Genomic DNA, 16502 nt, shown 5'->3' with positions numbered 1-16502 from the left:
GCCATGTTGCAGGTGTGGGTGGGTTGATTCTAGGAACTTGAATTGTGAGACGAGACAAGACGTTGGGAAATGAGTGACAAACGGCTACTCACCAGTGACTCACGGTCTACCCGTACCCGTACCCGGCTGCACCAGGGTCGCAAACGGGTACCCGTACCCGGCTGGGTACGCGTAGCCGGGTATCGGGTAGGGTACGGGTATCGGGTACCCGATTGCGACCTCTGCTCAAAGGTGTCTGTTGTCTCCGGCAGGCCTGCAGACACGGGCTCGTGCAACACCTGGAACACCTCTTGTTCTACGGGGCCGACATGAGCGCCCAGAATGCGTCTGGCAACACGGCATTGCACATCTGTGCCCTCTACAACCAGGTGAAACTACAGTAAAGCATCGGATTGCGAGCATAATTCGTTCCGGAAACGTGTTTGTAATCCAAAGCACTCGTATATCAGTTGTGATCACGTGACGCTCGGCAGACAAAGCGTATGCACGTACTACTCGTATTGCAAGAGCTCGCTCGTTTATCAAATTAATATTTATTTACAATTTTTGCTCGTCTTGCAAAACACTCGCAGACAAAGTTACTCGCAATCCAAGGTTTTACTGTAGACAACTTTTTTATTTTAATTTTGTTTACCAGGTTAGACCAACTGAGCACACAAGGCCTGCTGATGACGACGACGATGAATTTGCTAAACGTGAAAATTACGATGTTGATTAAGACGGCAATAATTTCGCAGTCGATGATGATGATGACGACGAATCTCGTGGCCGCCATGAGGTCAGCTATAGCTGACCCATTGTTAGGCCTCCTGAACTATTCGTCTCTTTTTCAGAAGCAACCTTGTTACAAATGATAGGCCAGCGAAGTGGCTTATGACGTGGAAATTTGTCGTAGCAGTCAAATGCTCTAAATCCACGGTGGTTCTAAAAGCAGAAGCAACAAACGGCCACGGCTCACTCGCCGCGTGTCCGTGCTCGCGCAGGAGAGCTGTGCTCGGGTGCTGCTGTATCGCGGCGCAAGCAAGGAGATCAAGAACTTCAACAGCCAGACGGCCTTCCAGGTGAACGCACGCTCGTCCCCTCGCTCGCTCTCTCTCCGTCTTGCTCGCTCACTCTTTATCTGTCTCCCTCGTCGGCACGCTGTCTCGCTCGTCCGCTCGCTCTCTCTCCGTCTCGTCCGCACGCTCTCTCTCCGTCTCGCTCGCTCTCTCTCTCTGGCTCACTCGCTCGCTCTCTCGCTGTCTTGCTCGTCCGCTCGCTCTCTCTCTGTCTCGCTCACTCGCTCTCTCTCTGTCTCGCTCGCTCGCTCTCTCGCTGTCGCCCTCGTCCGCTCGCTCTCTCTCCGTCTCGCTCGTTCTCTCTCCGTCTCACTCGTCCACGCTCGCTCTGTCTCGCTCGCTCTCTCACTCGCTCTCTCACTCGCTCTCACACGGTCTCCCTCATCCGCTCGCTCACTCTCTCTCTCCGTCTCGCTCGCTCTCTCCCTCGTCCGCGCTCGCTCTGTCTCGCTCGTCCGCTCGCTGTCCCGCTCACTGTCTCGCTGACTGTACGGCCTCCCAGCTAAACGCGCGACGCTCTCTCGCTCGCTCTACGCCCGTTTGACGGGTTATCAGGCCCAAGGGTTTGTCTCGCCGACGGAACGTAAATTGTCGGATCTAGGCCCAGCGGCCTAACGGATGGAGCCTTTCCAGTCCCAGCGTTTTTATCCAGCAGCGTTCGGCAGATGGCGGCGGGCGGTTAGCGGGGGGGGGGGGGGTGGTGCGGAGGGGGCGCCGTACAATCGACGAGTTGGAAGTCGAGCGTCGACTGTGCCTCTAAACCAGCTGACGAGGCCTTGTTGACGGCGAGGTGAATTGATGTCTGGCGGCGACGGCCTACCGAGTGTGCTTTTGGGCCCCCTCCGCTTGCCCCACCCACCACCGGACCACCTCATTACCCCAATGCTCTCCACCCACACTCCCTCACTTTTTAAATCCGTTATATTAAGTTCACTTGCTTGCTTGCGCGCTTACGACCGTGCAAATCTTTCGGTCGTTTTTTAACCCACTTCCCGTGATCCAATCGAGCTGACATTTTGCACACAGACTCGTTGTGCGTGACAATTTATTTTCGTGAAATTTTTTTCCATCACTTTTTAGGAAAAAAAAAATTATATTTAATTACCAATTGCTTAATGGTGGCAGGCAATCATCTGACCCATAGGTGGCAGCCATCTCAAGCCAGAGGACGAGAGGACTCTAGCCGCCACGCATATAAAGGATTTATAGTGAAAAACTTTGTTTTTACGGGTTAATTTTTTTCTCTCAGGCCCCCAAGCCAAACGTGGCTGTTGCGTTTCAAAAAGCAGTAGAATCGGTTCCCCGGGTCGTCTTGTCTCACCCCCCGCCTCCTCCTCCCTCGCACATCAACCAGGACGCGCCGGGTACATGCGGCCTGGCGAATGATAGTCGCGTGCGGTTGTTGTTATTGTTGTTATTCTTAGGTTTTTTTTTTCAGTAAAGTCACGTAGGTAAAAAATTAAAATTAAAATTAATAAAAGTAAAATAAAATAAAAATAAAATAAAAATCACGACGTTTCGGAGGCAACACAAGCTTCCGTCTTCAGGTGGAACCGTCACAGCATGCTTGCTGTATTTTATTTTACTTTTATAAATTTTAATTTAAATTTTTTACCTACGTGACTTTACCGAAAGAAAAAAAAACCTAAGAATATGGATCCTTGCAGTCACCAAAGCTTCAAATCTAGAATTAAGTTGTTGTTGTTGTTTTCGTCGCCCAACGCTCTGCAGCGACCAAGGCCTTTGTTGTTGTTGTGTGCAGCCATGAAACAAAAAATCAAATGAATTTATTTAATAAATAAATAAAGTGTTCGGTCGGTTGACTCGCCGGAGGCGTTTGCGGTCGCTGGCGCCTCGACGATTGAGGCCGATGGTTAGAAATGTTGAGTTTTTTTTGTACGCTTTTCGTACCGCGATTTAATCCGCAAACCTAGATCACGCGAACTCCGCTCCTCACGCAAACTCCGGTGGTCATCCTCGTAGCGGCGGCGGCGGCTTTTTGGCGAAGCCGTCGATCAAAGGCGGTGGTCACGGCGCATCGCCCGCCGCTTTCAGATGCGCTCCCGCGGCCGTCTGGAACGCTCTTCCTCCCACCAAAACCTATGCGATTTTTCAATCATCTGAATTGAAAGCTCATTTCTTTAGAACTGCTCTTTGTGTTTCGTTTGTTCTCCTTCCCACCACCGCACCTCCGATTCGTACGCTTGGCTAAGTGCGTTGCGCACGAAGTTCACGGATATTCCAGAATGAACTGCGTATCAATATTTGTGAAGTGATATCAGAGGCTCCCTGAAGTGGCTGGCCTCGCCAGCTTGTTTTCATCTTCTTGGTTCTTTCGGTAAAGTCACGTAGAAGGAAAATAATAAAATAATAAAAATTAAACGTAATAAAATTATTCTCACGACGTTTCGGCCACAACGCAAGCAGCCGTCTTTAGGTGGAGAACAGAGACAGACCTGTTCTCCACCTGATGACGGCTGCTTGCGTTGTGGCCGAAACGTCGTGAGAATTATTTTGTTTTATTTGTATTATTTTATTTCTACGTGACTTTACCGAAAGAACCAAGAAGATTAATCCCTGCAGTCACGAAAGCTTTAAATCGAAAAAGCTTGTTTTCACTTCGACACTTGGCCTTGCCGTGTGCAGCGTGAGCGAGCGTGCGTGGGCCAGGGCGTGTGATGTGAGGGATGATGTTAAAGAATTCATCGAGAGCGAGGCAGCGGATTGACAATCGGAGCCGGAGGGTGTCGCTTGCTTGCTTGCTCCCACTCCCTGCCGAGACATCAATGCGTGAGGGGGGGGGGGAGGTTGTAGTGGAACTGCAGTGGTTGGTGACCTGGGTTCGATCCCTGGCTTTGTGTCCAGTGGAGGGATCTCAATTGAGGCCTTCCCTGCGTCAATGAACTATGATGTGAGGACTCCCCTAGGTCGACTCAGCCTGAAATGAGGACCCAGTGAGGGACTCCCCTAGGTCGACTCAGCCTGAAATGAGGACCCAGTGAGGGACTCCCCTAGGTCGACTCAGCCTGAAATGAGGACCCAGTGAGGTACTCCCCTAGGTCGAATCAGCCTGAAACGAGGACCCAGTGAGGTACTCCCCTAGGTCGACTCAGCCTGAAATGAGGACCCAGTGAGGTACTCCCCTAGGTCGACTCAGCCTGAAATGAGGACCCAGTGAGGGACTCCCCTAGGTCGACTCAACCTGAAATGAGGACCCAGTGAGGGACTCCCCTAGGTCGACTCAACCTGAAATGAGGACCCAGTGAGGGACTCCCCTAGGTCGACTCAACCTGAAACGAGGACCCAGTGAGGTACTCCCCTAGGTCGAATCAGCCTGAAACGAGGACCCAGTGAGGTACTCCCCTAGGTCGACTCAGCCTGAAATGAGGACCCAGTGAGGGACTCCCCTAGGTCGACTCAACCTGAAATGAGGACCCAGTGAGGGACTCCCCTAGGTAGACTCAGCCTGAAATGAGGACCCAGTGAGAGACTCCCCTAGGTCAACTCAGCCTGAAACGAGGACCCAGTGAGGGACTCCCCTAGGTCGACTCAGCCTGAAATGAGGACCCAGTGAGGGACTCCCCTAGGTCGACTCAACCTGAAACGAGGACCCAGTGAGGTACTCCCCTAGGTCGAATCAGCCTGAAATGAGGACCCAGTGAGGGACTCCCCTAGGTCGACTCAACCTGAAATGAGGACCCAGTGAGGTACTCCCCTAGGTCGAATCAGCCTGAAATGAGGACCCAGTGAGAGACTCCCCTAGGTCAACTCAGCCTGAAACGAGGACCCAGTGAGGGACTCCCCTAGGTCGACTCAGCCTGAAATGAGGACCCAGTGAGGGACTCCCCTAGGTCGACTCAACCTGAAACGAGGACCCAGTGAGGTACTCCCCTAGGTCGAATCAGCCTGAAATGAGGACCCAGTGAGGTACTCCCCTAGGTCGACTCAGCCTGAAATGAGGACCCAGTGAGGGACTCCCCTAGGTCGACTCAGCCTGAAATGAGGACCCAGTCAGCCAAGAGACTCGGTGAGACCTTTCTGGGTAAATAAGCATGGTATATGTAATGCTTAAAACAAGAGTGATAATGGTAAAGTAATCACGACTTCAACGCAAACGGCAACTCGGAGCACGCAGTTAAAGATTTCTACGTTAAATACGGAAAAATAAATATTTTATCACCACGATTAGATGTTACCTCTGGAGTCGCGAGTGAACATGAGCAAACATTGTCGAATGAACGCCTTCAATGTGTACCTGGCTGCGGTGGCAAACATCGGCACCGGGGAGACAAAGGCGGCCGGGCGTGGTGTTAGCCACCCCACCCCCTCGTGCGCCGTGCCGGCCTTCATAGGCGCTGCCACTCGCTAACAGCGCTCACCCCAACAGTCTAGTTTACACAACAAAGGCTCATTCCTAACAGCGTGCTTCAGCCGCACCGAACCTCACAAAATAATATCCAGGGCCTACCTTGGCTCCTCCCACCCTCAACCAGTATATATACAAATACTGTGTTCTTGGAATTTCTCTCACTTGATACAGCTATCGTGCTGTGACGGTTCCACCTGAAGACGGAAGCTTGTGTTGCCTCCGAAACGTCGTGATTTTTATTTTATTTTCATTTAACTTTTATTAATTTAAATTTTTTTACCTACGTGACTTTACCGAAAAAACCTAAGAATATGAATCCTTGCAGTCACGAAAGCTTCGAATCTAGAAGTCTGTTACAGGCTACACGGGGGGTCTCCGTAGGCGCGCCTGGTGTGTAAGTGTCTCTGCCGTCTCGTTGTGCGCGTGGTCTCCCAGGTGGCGATCGTGGCTGGGAACTTTGACCTCGCCGAGTTGGTGAGGAGCCACAAGGACACCGATGTGGGTGAGTGGAGGGGGGGGAGGTGGGGGGGTGGTGAGTGGGGGGGGAGGTGGGGGGGTGGTGAGTGGGGGGGGAGGTGGGGGGGGGAGGTGGTGAGAGGGGTGTGAGAGGGGGGGGGAGGTGGGGGGGGAGGTGGCGGGGGGGAGTGGTGAGAGGGGGGGGAGGTGGGGGGGAGGTGGGGGGGGGGAGGTGGGGGGGTGGTGAGAGGGGGGGAAGGTGGGGGGGGAGGGTGGCGGGGGGGGAGTGGTGAGAGGGGGGGTGAGGTGGTGAGAGGGGGGGGGGAGTGGTGAGGGGGGGGGGAAGGTGGGGGGGGAGGTGGGGGGGGAGGGGAGGGAGGTGGTGAGAGGGGGGGTGAGAGGGGGGGGGAGTGGTGAGTGGGGGGGGAGGAGGTGGGAGGGGCGAGTGGTGAGAGGGGGGGTGAGAGGGGGGGGGGAGTGGTGAGGGGGGGGGGGAGGAGGTGGGAGGGGCGAGTGGTGAGAGGGGGGGGAGTGGTGAGGGGGGGAGGTGGGGGGGGTGAGAGGGGGGGGTGGAGTCGCCGACGCGGAACGTGAAGGGCTCCGGCGGGCCATGTCCACGCCGCGAGGTCGTCCGGACGGACGGACGGGGGGCGGCTTCCTTCTTGGAGAGCTCAAATCTCGTTTTTGCGGGAAGGGAAAGAGGCCGCTTGGGAAAAAAACTACTGAGAGGGAGTAAGAGGGTGAGGGGGTGAGGGAGGGAGAGGGTGAGGGGGTGAGGGGGTGAGGGAGGGAGAGGGAGAGAGAGGGTGAGGTGGTGAGAGAGGGGGTGAGGGAGAGCGAGGGAGAGGGGGTGAGGGGGTGAGGGGACAAGGGAGGGAAGGGTGGGGGGAAGGAGGAAGGGGGTGAGGGAGGGAGGGAGCAGGGGAGGGAGGGCAGCAGGGAGCGGGCGGGCGGGGCGATGTGCGCAGTGAGAGAAGCGAGGGAGACGACACGTGTCAGGGGGGGGGGGGAGATGTATGTAGGGCGGGAGAGACAGATACATCGTGAGATACGTACGGAGGAGCGGGTGGGTGGAGGTGGAAGTTGGGGGGAGGGGGGGGTAGCGCTTCAAAGAGAGGGATACATCACCGGGGAGAGGGCGTGCGCGCGCGTGAGCACGTGAGACCGAGAAAGAGAACCGGGGCAGCACAAGCGGGGACCACGTGATGTGCACGCGCTTCACGGCAGAGCAGAATCGCATTTCCCCCTGGGTATCATCGTTTCAAGCTCTGCCCCGGTCCCCTGGAGACTGCTGGACGGAGGTGATTCGCCGTTGCGAAGCGGAAAAAAATGTGAAATATAACAAACGAAAAAAATAACGAGGTCGTCGTGGGAGTTTGTCGGTTCTGGGCGGGGGGGCGGGAGAGGAGGAGACGTGGCACCGGGCGTTGACGCGTCACGGAGGTCCGCGGTGCGGATGCCGCGGCCGCCCCGGTGAATGCTGCGGTGTGTGCGTCGTGACGGCCGATCGAGCCCGGATGAAACGCGACGGGAGTAGCGGAGCGGCGGACCCTCGCCGCGATGTCCCCCTCGCCGCGTGTGGATTCGGGTGTTGCGCGTCGTTTGGGGCTCCACGGTGTCTAGGAGATGTTAACTACCTCGCCTGGTACACAGGAGATCGTGGGTTCGATCCCGACCCTGACGCCTGCTGCTGCTGTATATTTCGAGTTTGCGTGTCTCTTTCTCAGAGTGGTGAGATGTTAACTACCTCGCCTGGTATGCAGGAGGTCGTGGGTTCTATCCCGACCCATCACGCCTGCTGCTGTATATTTGCAGATTGCGTCTCTCATCATCATCACGGTGGCTAGGAGATGTTAACTACCTCGCCTGGTATGTAGGAGGTCGTGGGTTCGATCTTGATCCTGTGACGCCTGCTGCTGTATATTTGGAGTTTGCTTGTTTCTCTCTCATCATCATCACGGTGGCACGTACGAGTCATTAGACTCGGCGAGGATTTCCGTGGGTGAACAAGCGGAATGATGATGATGATGCTATTCTATCGATTAAAACACGCCACGGCAGGAGTGTGTCGAGCGAGTTAAAGTTGGAGAGATTTTCGCCAAATCTGCAATTTTTTAAAATTTGCCACTGGACGTTTAACACGTAGGCTTTCGCGACCAATATTATTCATAATCAACGTTTTTGGGTTTAGCGAATTGCCCGATGATGCTGGATACAATTACCGGCGAAACGTCGTACTCAAATTGTAAATGTTGTGGTTTCACGCTTCAACACACCGGTGGGCTAAAGCAGTGAACTATTTTGTCTTTTGTCAACGTGACACTTTTTTACTGATTGGCCGTGTCGGGTGCTGGAGGATTGCCACTGGAAGTTACTGCAAAGCAGAAACGGCAGCAGCAGCAATAAAAATGAACCCGTAAAAACAAAGTTTTTCACTCTAAATCCTTTATATGCGTTGCGGCTAGAGTCCTCTCGTCCTCTGGCTTGAGATGGCTGCCACCTATGGGTCAGATGATTGTCTGCCAGCATTAAGCAATTGGTAATTAAATATAACATTTTTTTTCCCTAAACAGTGTAAAATTTAGGAAAAAAATTTTCACGACAATTAATTGTCACGCACAACGAGTCTGTCTGCAAAATGTCAGCTCGATTGGATCACGGGAAGTGGGTTAAAAAACTACCAAAAGATTTGCACGGTCGTAAGCACGCAAGCAAGCAAGCGAACTTAATATAAAGGATTTAAAAAACCGATCTCACAAAAAAAGTCACAAAGTCAGGGGAGCATCGGACGCAGCGATAGAAATTCGCCAACATCGTGACTTTCGATATTGTCTCGGCGATACAATTGACATCGTGCCAACCTTACTGCGGCACCTACGGCCGTAATTCCGTACGGGTCCACAGGGAACAATTTGCGCTGGTGGCAGCGATCCAACGCATCGAGCCTTTTATTAATGAATCCCATCAGGGAGGGCGTGGCGGGGAAACTTGTGATCGTGGGTACATCTTCATATGTGTGTGTGCGTGTGTGTGCGCGGTAGGGATGGGTTTAGTGGGGGAGCGGTAGTGTAGCAGCGGTCAGCGCTACGCTGCGCTACGAACCCAGCGACCCGAGTTCGATTCCCGCTCACCGACAATATCGGTGACGAATATCTGAACCGGTCCCGGGCCTCCCCTAGGTCGACTCGGCCTAAAATGAGTTCCTGGTGCCGTGCGTAAACGTCGCCACTGGGGGAGACAAAGGCGGCCGGGCGTGGTGCTGGCCACCCACCCCCTCGTGTGCCGTGCCGGCCTTCCTAGGTGCTACTACTCGCTAACAGCACTTGCTCCAACAGACTATACAGGCGACACGGGGGGATCTTTGTCTTTGGGATGAGGTTTAGGATTTCAACACCTGGGATTTCCGAATTTTAAGCACATTTTCCGCAGCCCTTCGTGGATTTCCGCGCGTCGTTCACGCGGTGCGGTAATTGACCGCGTCTCCGTGCCGGCACGCAAGTGTGCGACGTCACGCCTGCCCGGTCTTCGTGATCCCCTGCGTTGTCCGAGCTCCGGCGTGACGCTGATAGCGTGAAGAACAGAGCCATCGCCTGACAACGTCAACACACGCGGCAGTGTAATTGTCGCCGATTTTGTTGAGTTGTTGTTGTTAATTGTGCTTGTGCACCATTACCCATAGACTCACAGACTCACACAGAGACCCATAGACTCACAGACTCACACAGAGACCCACAGACTCACACAGAGACCCATAGACTCACACAGAGACCCGTAGACACACACAGAGACCCATAGACTCACACAGAGACCCATAGACTCACGTAGAGACCCATAGACTCACACAGAGACCCACATACTCACACAGAGACCCATAGACACACACAGAGACCCACATACTCACACAGAGACCCATAGACTCACGTAGAGACCCACAGACACACACAGAGACCCATAGACTCACACAGAGACCCATAGACACACACAGAGACCCACATACTCACACAGAGACCCACAGACTCACACAGAGCCCCATAGACTCACACAGACCCGTAGACTCACACAGAGACCCACAGACTCACACAGAGCCCCGTAGACTCACACAGACCCATACACTCACACAGAGACCTATAGACTCACACAGAGACACATAGACTCACACAGAGACCCATAGACTCACACAGAGACCCATAGACTTACACAGAGACCCACAGACTCACACAGAGACCCATAGACTCACACAGAGACCCATAGACTCACACAGAGACCCATAGACTCACACAGAGACCCATAGACTCACACAGAGACCCACAGACTCACACAGAGACCCACAGACTCACACAGAGACCCATAGACTCACACAGAGACCCATGGACTCACACAGAGACCCACAGACTCACACAGAGACCCATAGACTCACACAGAGACCCATGGACTCACACAGAGACCCATAGACTCACACAGAGACCCACAGACTCACACAGAGACCCATAGACTCACACAGAGACCCACAGACTCACACAGAGACACATAGACTCACACAGAGACCCATGGACTCGCACAGAGACCCATAGACTCACACAGAGACCCATAGACTCACACAGAGACCCACAAACTCACACAGAGACCCGTAGACACACACAGAGACCCACATACTTACACAGAGACCCATAGACTCACACAGAGACCCACAGACTCACACAGAGACCCACAGACTCACACAGAGACCCATAGACTCACACAGACCCACAGACTCACACATAGACCCACAGACTCACACAGAGACCCATAGACTCACACAGAGACCCACAGACTCACACAGTGACCCACAGACTCACACAGAGACCCACAGGCTCACACAGAGACCCACAGACTCACACAGAGACCCATAGACTCACACAGAGACTCACACAGAGACCCACAGACTCACACAGAGACCCACAGACTCACACAGAGACCCATAGACTCACACAGAGACCCATAGGCTCACACAGAGGCCCATAGACTCACACAGAGACCCACAGACTCACACAGAGACCCATAGACTCACACAGAGACCCAAAGACTCACACAGAGTCCCATAGACTCACAGACTCACACAGAGACCCATAGACTCACACAGAGACCCATAGACTCACACAGACACCCATAGACTCACAGACTCACACAGAGACCCATAGACTCACACATAGACTCACAGACTCACAGACTCACACTGAGACCCGTAGACTCACACAGAGACCCATAGACTCACACAGAGACCCACAGACTCACACAGAGACCCACAGTCTCACACAGAGACCCAAACTCACACAGAGACCTATAGACTCACACAGAGACCCCTAGACACACACAGAGACCCATAGACTCACACAGAGACCCATAGACTCACGTAGAGACCCATAGACTCACACAGAGACCCGTAGACTCACACAGAGACCCATAGACACACACAGAGACCCACATACTCACACAGAGACCCACAGAGTCACACAGAGCCCCATAGACTCACACAGACCCGTAGACTCACACAGAGACCCACAGACTCACACAGAGCCCCATAGACTCACACAGACCCATAGACTCACACAGAGACCTATAGACTCACACAGAGACACATAGACACACAGAGACCCATAGACTCACACAAAGACACATAGACTCACACAGAGACCCATAGACTTACACAGAGACCCACAGACTCACACAGAGACCCATAGACTCACACAGAGACCCATGGACTCACACAGAGACCCATAGACTCACACAGAGACCCACAGACTCACACAGAGACCCATAGACTCACACAGACACCAGTAGACTCACACAGAGACCCATAGACTCACACAGAGACCCATGGACTCGCACAGAGACCCATAGACTCACACAGAGACCCACAGACTCACACAGAGACCCGTAGACACACACAGAGACCCACATACTTACACAGAGACCCATAGACTCACACAGAGACCCACAGACTCACACAGAGACCCACAGACTCACACAGAGACCCATAGACTCACACAGACCCACAGACTCACACATAGACCCACAGACTCACACAGAGACCCATAGACTCACACAGAGACCCACAGACTCACACAGTGGCCCACAGACTCACACAGAGACCCACAGGCTCACACAGAGACCCACAGACTCACACAGAGACCCATAGACTCACACAGAGACTCACACAGAGACCCACAGACTCACACAGAGACCCACAGACTCACACAGAGACCCATAGACTCACACAGAGACCCATAGGCTCACACAGAGGCCCATAGACTCACACAGACACCCACAGACTCACACAGAGACCCATAGACTCACACAGAGACCCAAAGACTCACACAGAGTCCCATAGACTCACAGACTCACACAGAGACCCATAGACTCACACAGAGACCCATAGACTCACACAGACACCCATAGACTCACAGACTCACACAGAGACCCATAGACTCACACATAGACCCACAGACTCACGCAAAGACCCATAGACACACACAGAGACCCATAGACTCACACAGAGACCCATGGACTCACACAGAGACCCATAGACTCACACAGAGACCCACAGACTCACACAGAGACCCACAGACTCACACAGAGACCCATAGACTCACACAGAGACTCACACAGAGACCCACAGACTCACACAGAGACCCACAGACTCACACAGTGGCCCACAGACTAACACAGAGACCCATAGACTCACATAGAGACCCATAGACTCACAGACTCACACAGAGTCCCATAGACTCACACAGAGACCCACAGACTCTCACAGAGACCCATGGACTCACGGACACACACAGAGACCCATAGACCCACACAGAGACCCACAGACTCACACAGAGACCCACAGACTCACACAGAGACCCACAGACTCACACAGAGACCCACAGACTCACACAGAGACCCACAGACTCACACAGAGACCCACAGACTCACACAGAGACCCACAGACTCACACAGAGACCCACAGACTCACACAGAGACCCATAGACTCACACAGAGACCCATAGACTCACACAGAGACCCATAGACTCACACAGAGACCCATAGACTTACACAGAGACCCATAGACTCACACAGAGACCTGTAGACTCACACAGAGACCCGTAGACACACACAGAGACCCACATACTTACACAGAGACCCATAGACTCACACAGAGACCCATAGACTCACAGACTCACACAGAGACCCATAGACTCACACAGAGACCCATAGACTCACACGGAGACCCATAGGCTCACACAGAGGCCCATAGACTCACACAGAGACCCACAGACTCACACAGAGACCCACAGACTCACACAGAGACCCATAGACCCACACAGAGACCCATAGACTCACACAGAGACCCATAGATTGTTGTCCCCCCACCCCCGCACCTCCGATTAGCACGGTTGGCTACGTACGGTGCGAACGAAGTTCAACATCCGTACGTGTGTTGCCAAGTCAGCAGCGTCACCCGATGATTTGATTTGTCTGGTTCTGATGCGCACAGCGGTGGTGTTGGCTCACTGTGGGCCCTCGGAATACATTGCCTTTGTGCGTGTCAAATGGCCGCTATAAATGTCCACGCGATAAGCCACTTCGTTGAGCTATCATTTGTGGCCAGGTCTCTTCTGAAAACGAATCGAATAGCTCAGTGGGTGCTGTGGGGCTTTACCTGGTAATGTAAAGTGAGTTGTGTTTTTTTATCATGATTTGCTTACTTTGTACTCCTATCGTTTTGTATTATTGTTGTAACTTTCTGACCTGCCCCTACTGAAAGTCTGCGGTGAAAATGAGCTTCATAGCTCATCGGATTTCTCCAGGATAAATAAAGATCCTGATTTTGTATACCACGGACAAGCTACGTAATAGTTTGTTTGTAAAATAATGAAACTAAATTGACTAATTACAATTTTGTTCGACAGTGTTAAAAGATATTCTTGGTTCTTTCGGTAAAGTCACATAGAAGGGAAATAATAAAATAATAAAAATAAAACAATAAAATTCTCACAGCAATATTTTTTTCTGTGGTCTTCACACCTGATGATGATTGCTTGTGTTGCAATCGAAACGTCGTGAGAATTAAATCGTTTATTTTTATTATTTTATTATTTCCCTTCTACCTTACTTTACCAAACGAACCAATGATATGAATCCCTGCAGTCACGAAAGCTTTAAATAGTGTTAATAGAGTTAGGAGATAATACAATAATAAAAAATAAAACATAATAAAATAATTCTCACGACGTTTCGGCCACAACGCAAGCAGCCGTCTTCAGGTGAAGAACAGGGCTGTCGAAAAGTCTTTCAGGTCTGTCGGAAAGTCTTTCTGACAGACCTGTTCTTCACCTGAGGACGGCTGCTTGCGTTGTGGCCGATACGTCGTAAGAATTGTATTTTATTATGTTTTATTATTATTATTTTATTTCCCTTCTACGTGACTTTATCGAAAGAACCAAGAAGATGAATCCCTGCAGTCACGAAAGCTTTCAATCGAGAGTTAAGGAGACTTGTTTTTCATGATAAGGATCTGAGTTAGATCTGGCATTTGGGTTCACTCATGTTTCGTTCATGGGGCCTTGCGTTGCTTGGGGAGCTGTCGCTTTTGCCGAGTTTGCTCGTGCCTTTTTGCGTTTGTGGGATTTGTTTTTGTCCTGATTGCTTATATTTGTTTTCGCTTTTGCCATTTTGGTGACCCACCGTTGAAAATGAGGCTCTAACCTCGTCTCGCCCAGTAAAACAAAATCCCCTTGAGCATATGCCAAGCACCACCTCTGCTGATACAATATGAACCCGGTGTTATTGTAGTAATAATAATAGTAGTAATGTAGTTTATAACTCTCACGATATTTCACGGATGTTAATGGCCGTGATTCTGTGGTGCGGAGCCAAGCTTAGTGTCACTCAAAAGCCAGGCAATGGAGGTGGGGCCTTTAGGAAAGAGGTGGGCCTGTAGGAAGAAGATTGGCCTTTAGGGTAGAGATGGGCCTTTAGGGTAGAGATGGGTCTTTAGGAAAGAGTTGGGCCTTTAGGGCAGAGATGGGCCTTTAACAAAGAGATGGACCTTTAGGAAAGAGATGTGCCTTTAGGGCAAGAGATGGGCCTTTAGGAAAGAGATGGGCCTTTAACAAAGAGATTGACCTTTAAGAAAGAGATGGGGCCTTTACGTGTCTCTTAAAAGTCGGTGTGGATTGAACAGCGGAACAATGATGGCCGCATTCCAAACGGCGGGGGCTGCCGCAGAGAAATGTCACCCGGCAGTGACCATGGTCGGCGCGTGGCGTAGGAGAGGATGAGGAGGGGGATGTTGTGAGCGGCGCTTCTGCTGCTGTGGAGAAGGGTGACAGGAGCAAAGGAGAGGATACGGTGGACGACCAAGAGTAGAGGAGGCGCCATGGTGGTGGCGGTGGCAAGTCCACGCAAGTCGTGCCACGCTCTCTTGTTTATTTCCGTAGGGTCAGGGCTCGGTGCCGCAGAAAATCACAAGCCTGTCAGCGTAAATGACTATCGGATCATTTATATTGCGCAGGATTCTACTTTTTTTACGTTTCTTCGTGTATGCGCAAGTGGCGTGTCACCCAGTGCCACGCGGTGGGAAAAGCGCGGGATCTGACGTCATAAGGGAGTGACGTCACTTCCGGCGACGCCACATTTGCGGGTCGATCCGAAACGGAACGTTTTTCGGGTCATTTCGAAATTTCGCATCTCTGCTCCGATTCCTGGAATTATTTTTTTTATTGTCGGATGAATCTCGAGATGGAAGAACCCATCACTCGTAGACGGATTTCCAAGATCTTGCAGGTTGCCTGCTCGCGACTCCTTCACCGAGGCTCAAGATTCACTTTCAGCAGGGTCTTGCTTTGGGGGCGCTCGCCCACTGAGTAAATCTGACATTGATAAGAAATGATCCAGTTGGCGTGTCACTGCGGCCAGCACATACAGCTAGTTTTGCAACTTTTCATCTTTCAGCGTTTCGCTTTCCACTCCAATCATCCCACGTCCCACCGACCCCTCCCCTGATATGAGCTGATCAGTTTCCTGGCTGCGTACACACTCGCGCGCGCATGGTTCGCACGTGTGCGCTGCGTGTTCGTGTACGCGCGCGGGTTTGTTTATGTCGTATGCGCTACAACACCGGCGCTGCACACGCACACGCGCGCGTGCATGCGCGCGTCCGTCCACTCGTCCATCCGTTTGTCCGTCCGCGTAACGGCGAGCCACCAACCCCCTCCGCCCCCCTCCCGAGCAGTGAGGGATTATGGGTAGGCTCCGCGAGTGACTGCTATGAGCCGGGGAATCAGTCGCTCCTGGAGGGAAGGATTCGTGGAGGGAAGGATTCGTGGAGCGAGCGAGCGAGCGCGGGAGAGAGTGGGGGGAGGGGAGGATGGCAATGCTTTTTTGAAATTAAAATGCAACGCCGATCGCTCGGACGAAGAGCAGCGAGGGAGCAGCGAGCGAGCGGCTCGCGAGCAGCCGCCGTCGCCGTGGACGCGGCGGCAGTAGCCGTAAACATGTCGGCTTCGAGAAATTAAATCGAGAACCGGGGGGGTGAGAGAGAGAGGGGGGGGGGGGGAAATTCGGCCGACACGCGTGTGCGCTCGTCGCATGCA

General features: G+C 52.6%; 1 protein-coding gene across 1 annotated transcript in view; it reads left to right on the top strand.

Moving 5' to 3' along the window:
• Positions 1–16502, top strand: part of LOC133360304 (SH3 and multiple ankyrin repeat domains protein 3-like) — a 162590-nt gene that overhangs the window by 90660 nt on the left and 55428 nt on the right. The window contains exons 11-13 of the mRNA XM_061578949.1: positions 232–368; positions 984–1061; positions 5863–5929. Of these exons, the coding sequence (XP_061434933.1) occupies positions 232–368; positions 984–1061; positions 5863–5929 (282 nt within the window). The remainder of the gene's footprint in view (positions 1–231; positions 369–983; positions 1062–5862; positions 5930–16502) is intronic.

Source organism: Lethenteron reissneri, chromosome 68 (genome assembly GCF_015708825.2).
Source record: "Lethenteron reissneri isolate LAM-NWPU_2019-01 chromosome 68, ASM1570882v1, whole genome shotgun sequence".
Classification (NCBI taxonomy): Eukaryota; Metazoa; Chordata; class Hyperoartia; order Petromyzontiformes; family Petromyzontidae; genus Lethenteron; species Lethenteron reissneri.
This window is presented reverse-complemented; position numbering and strand designations above follow the sequence as displayed.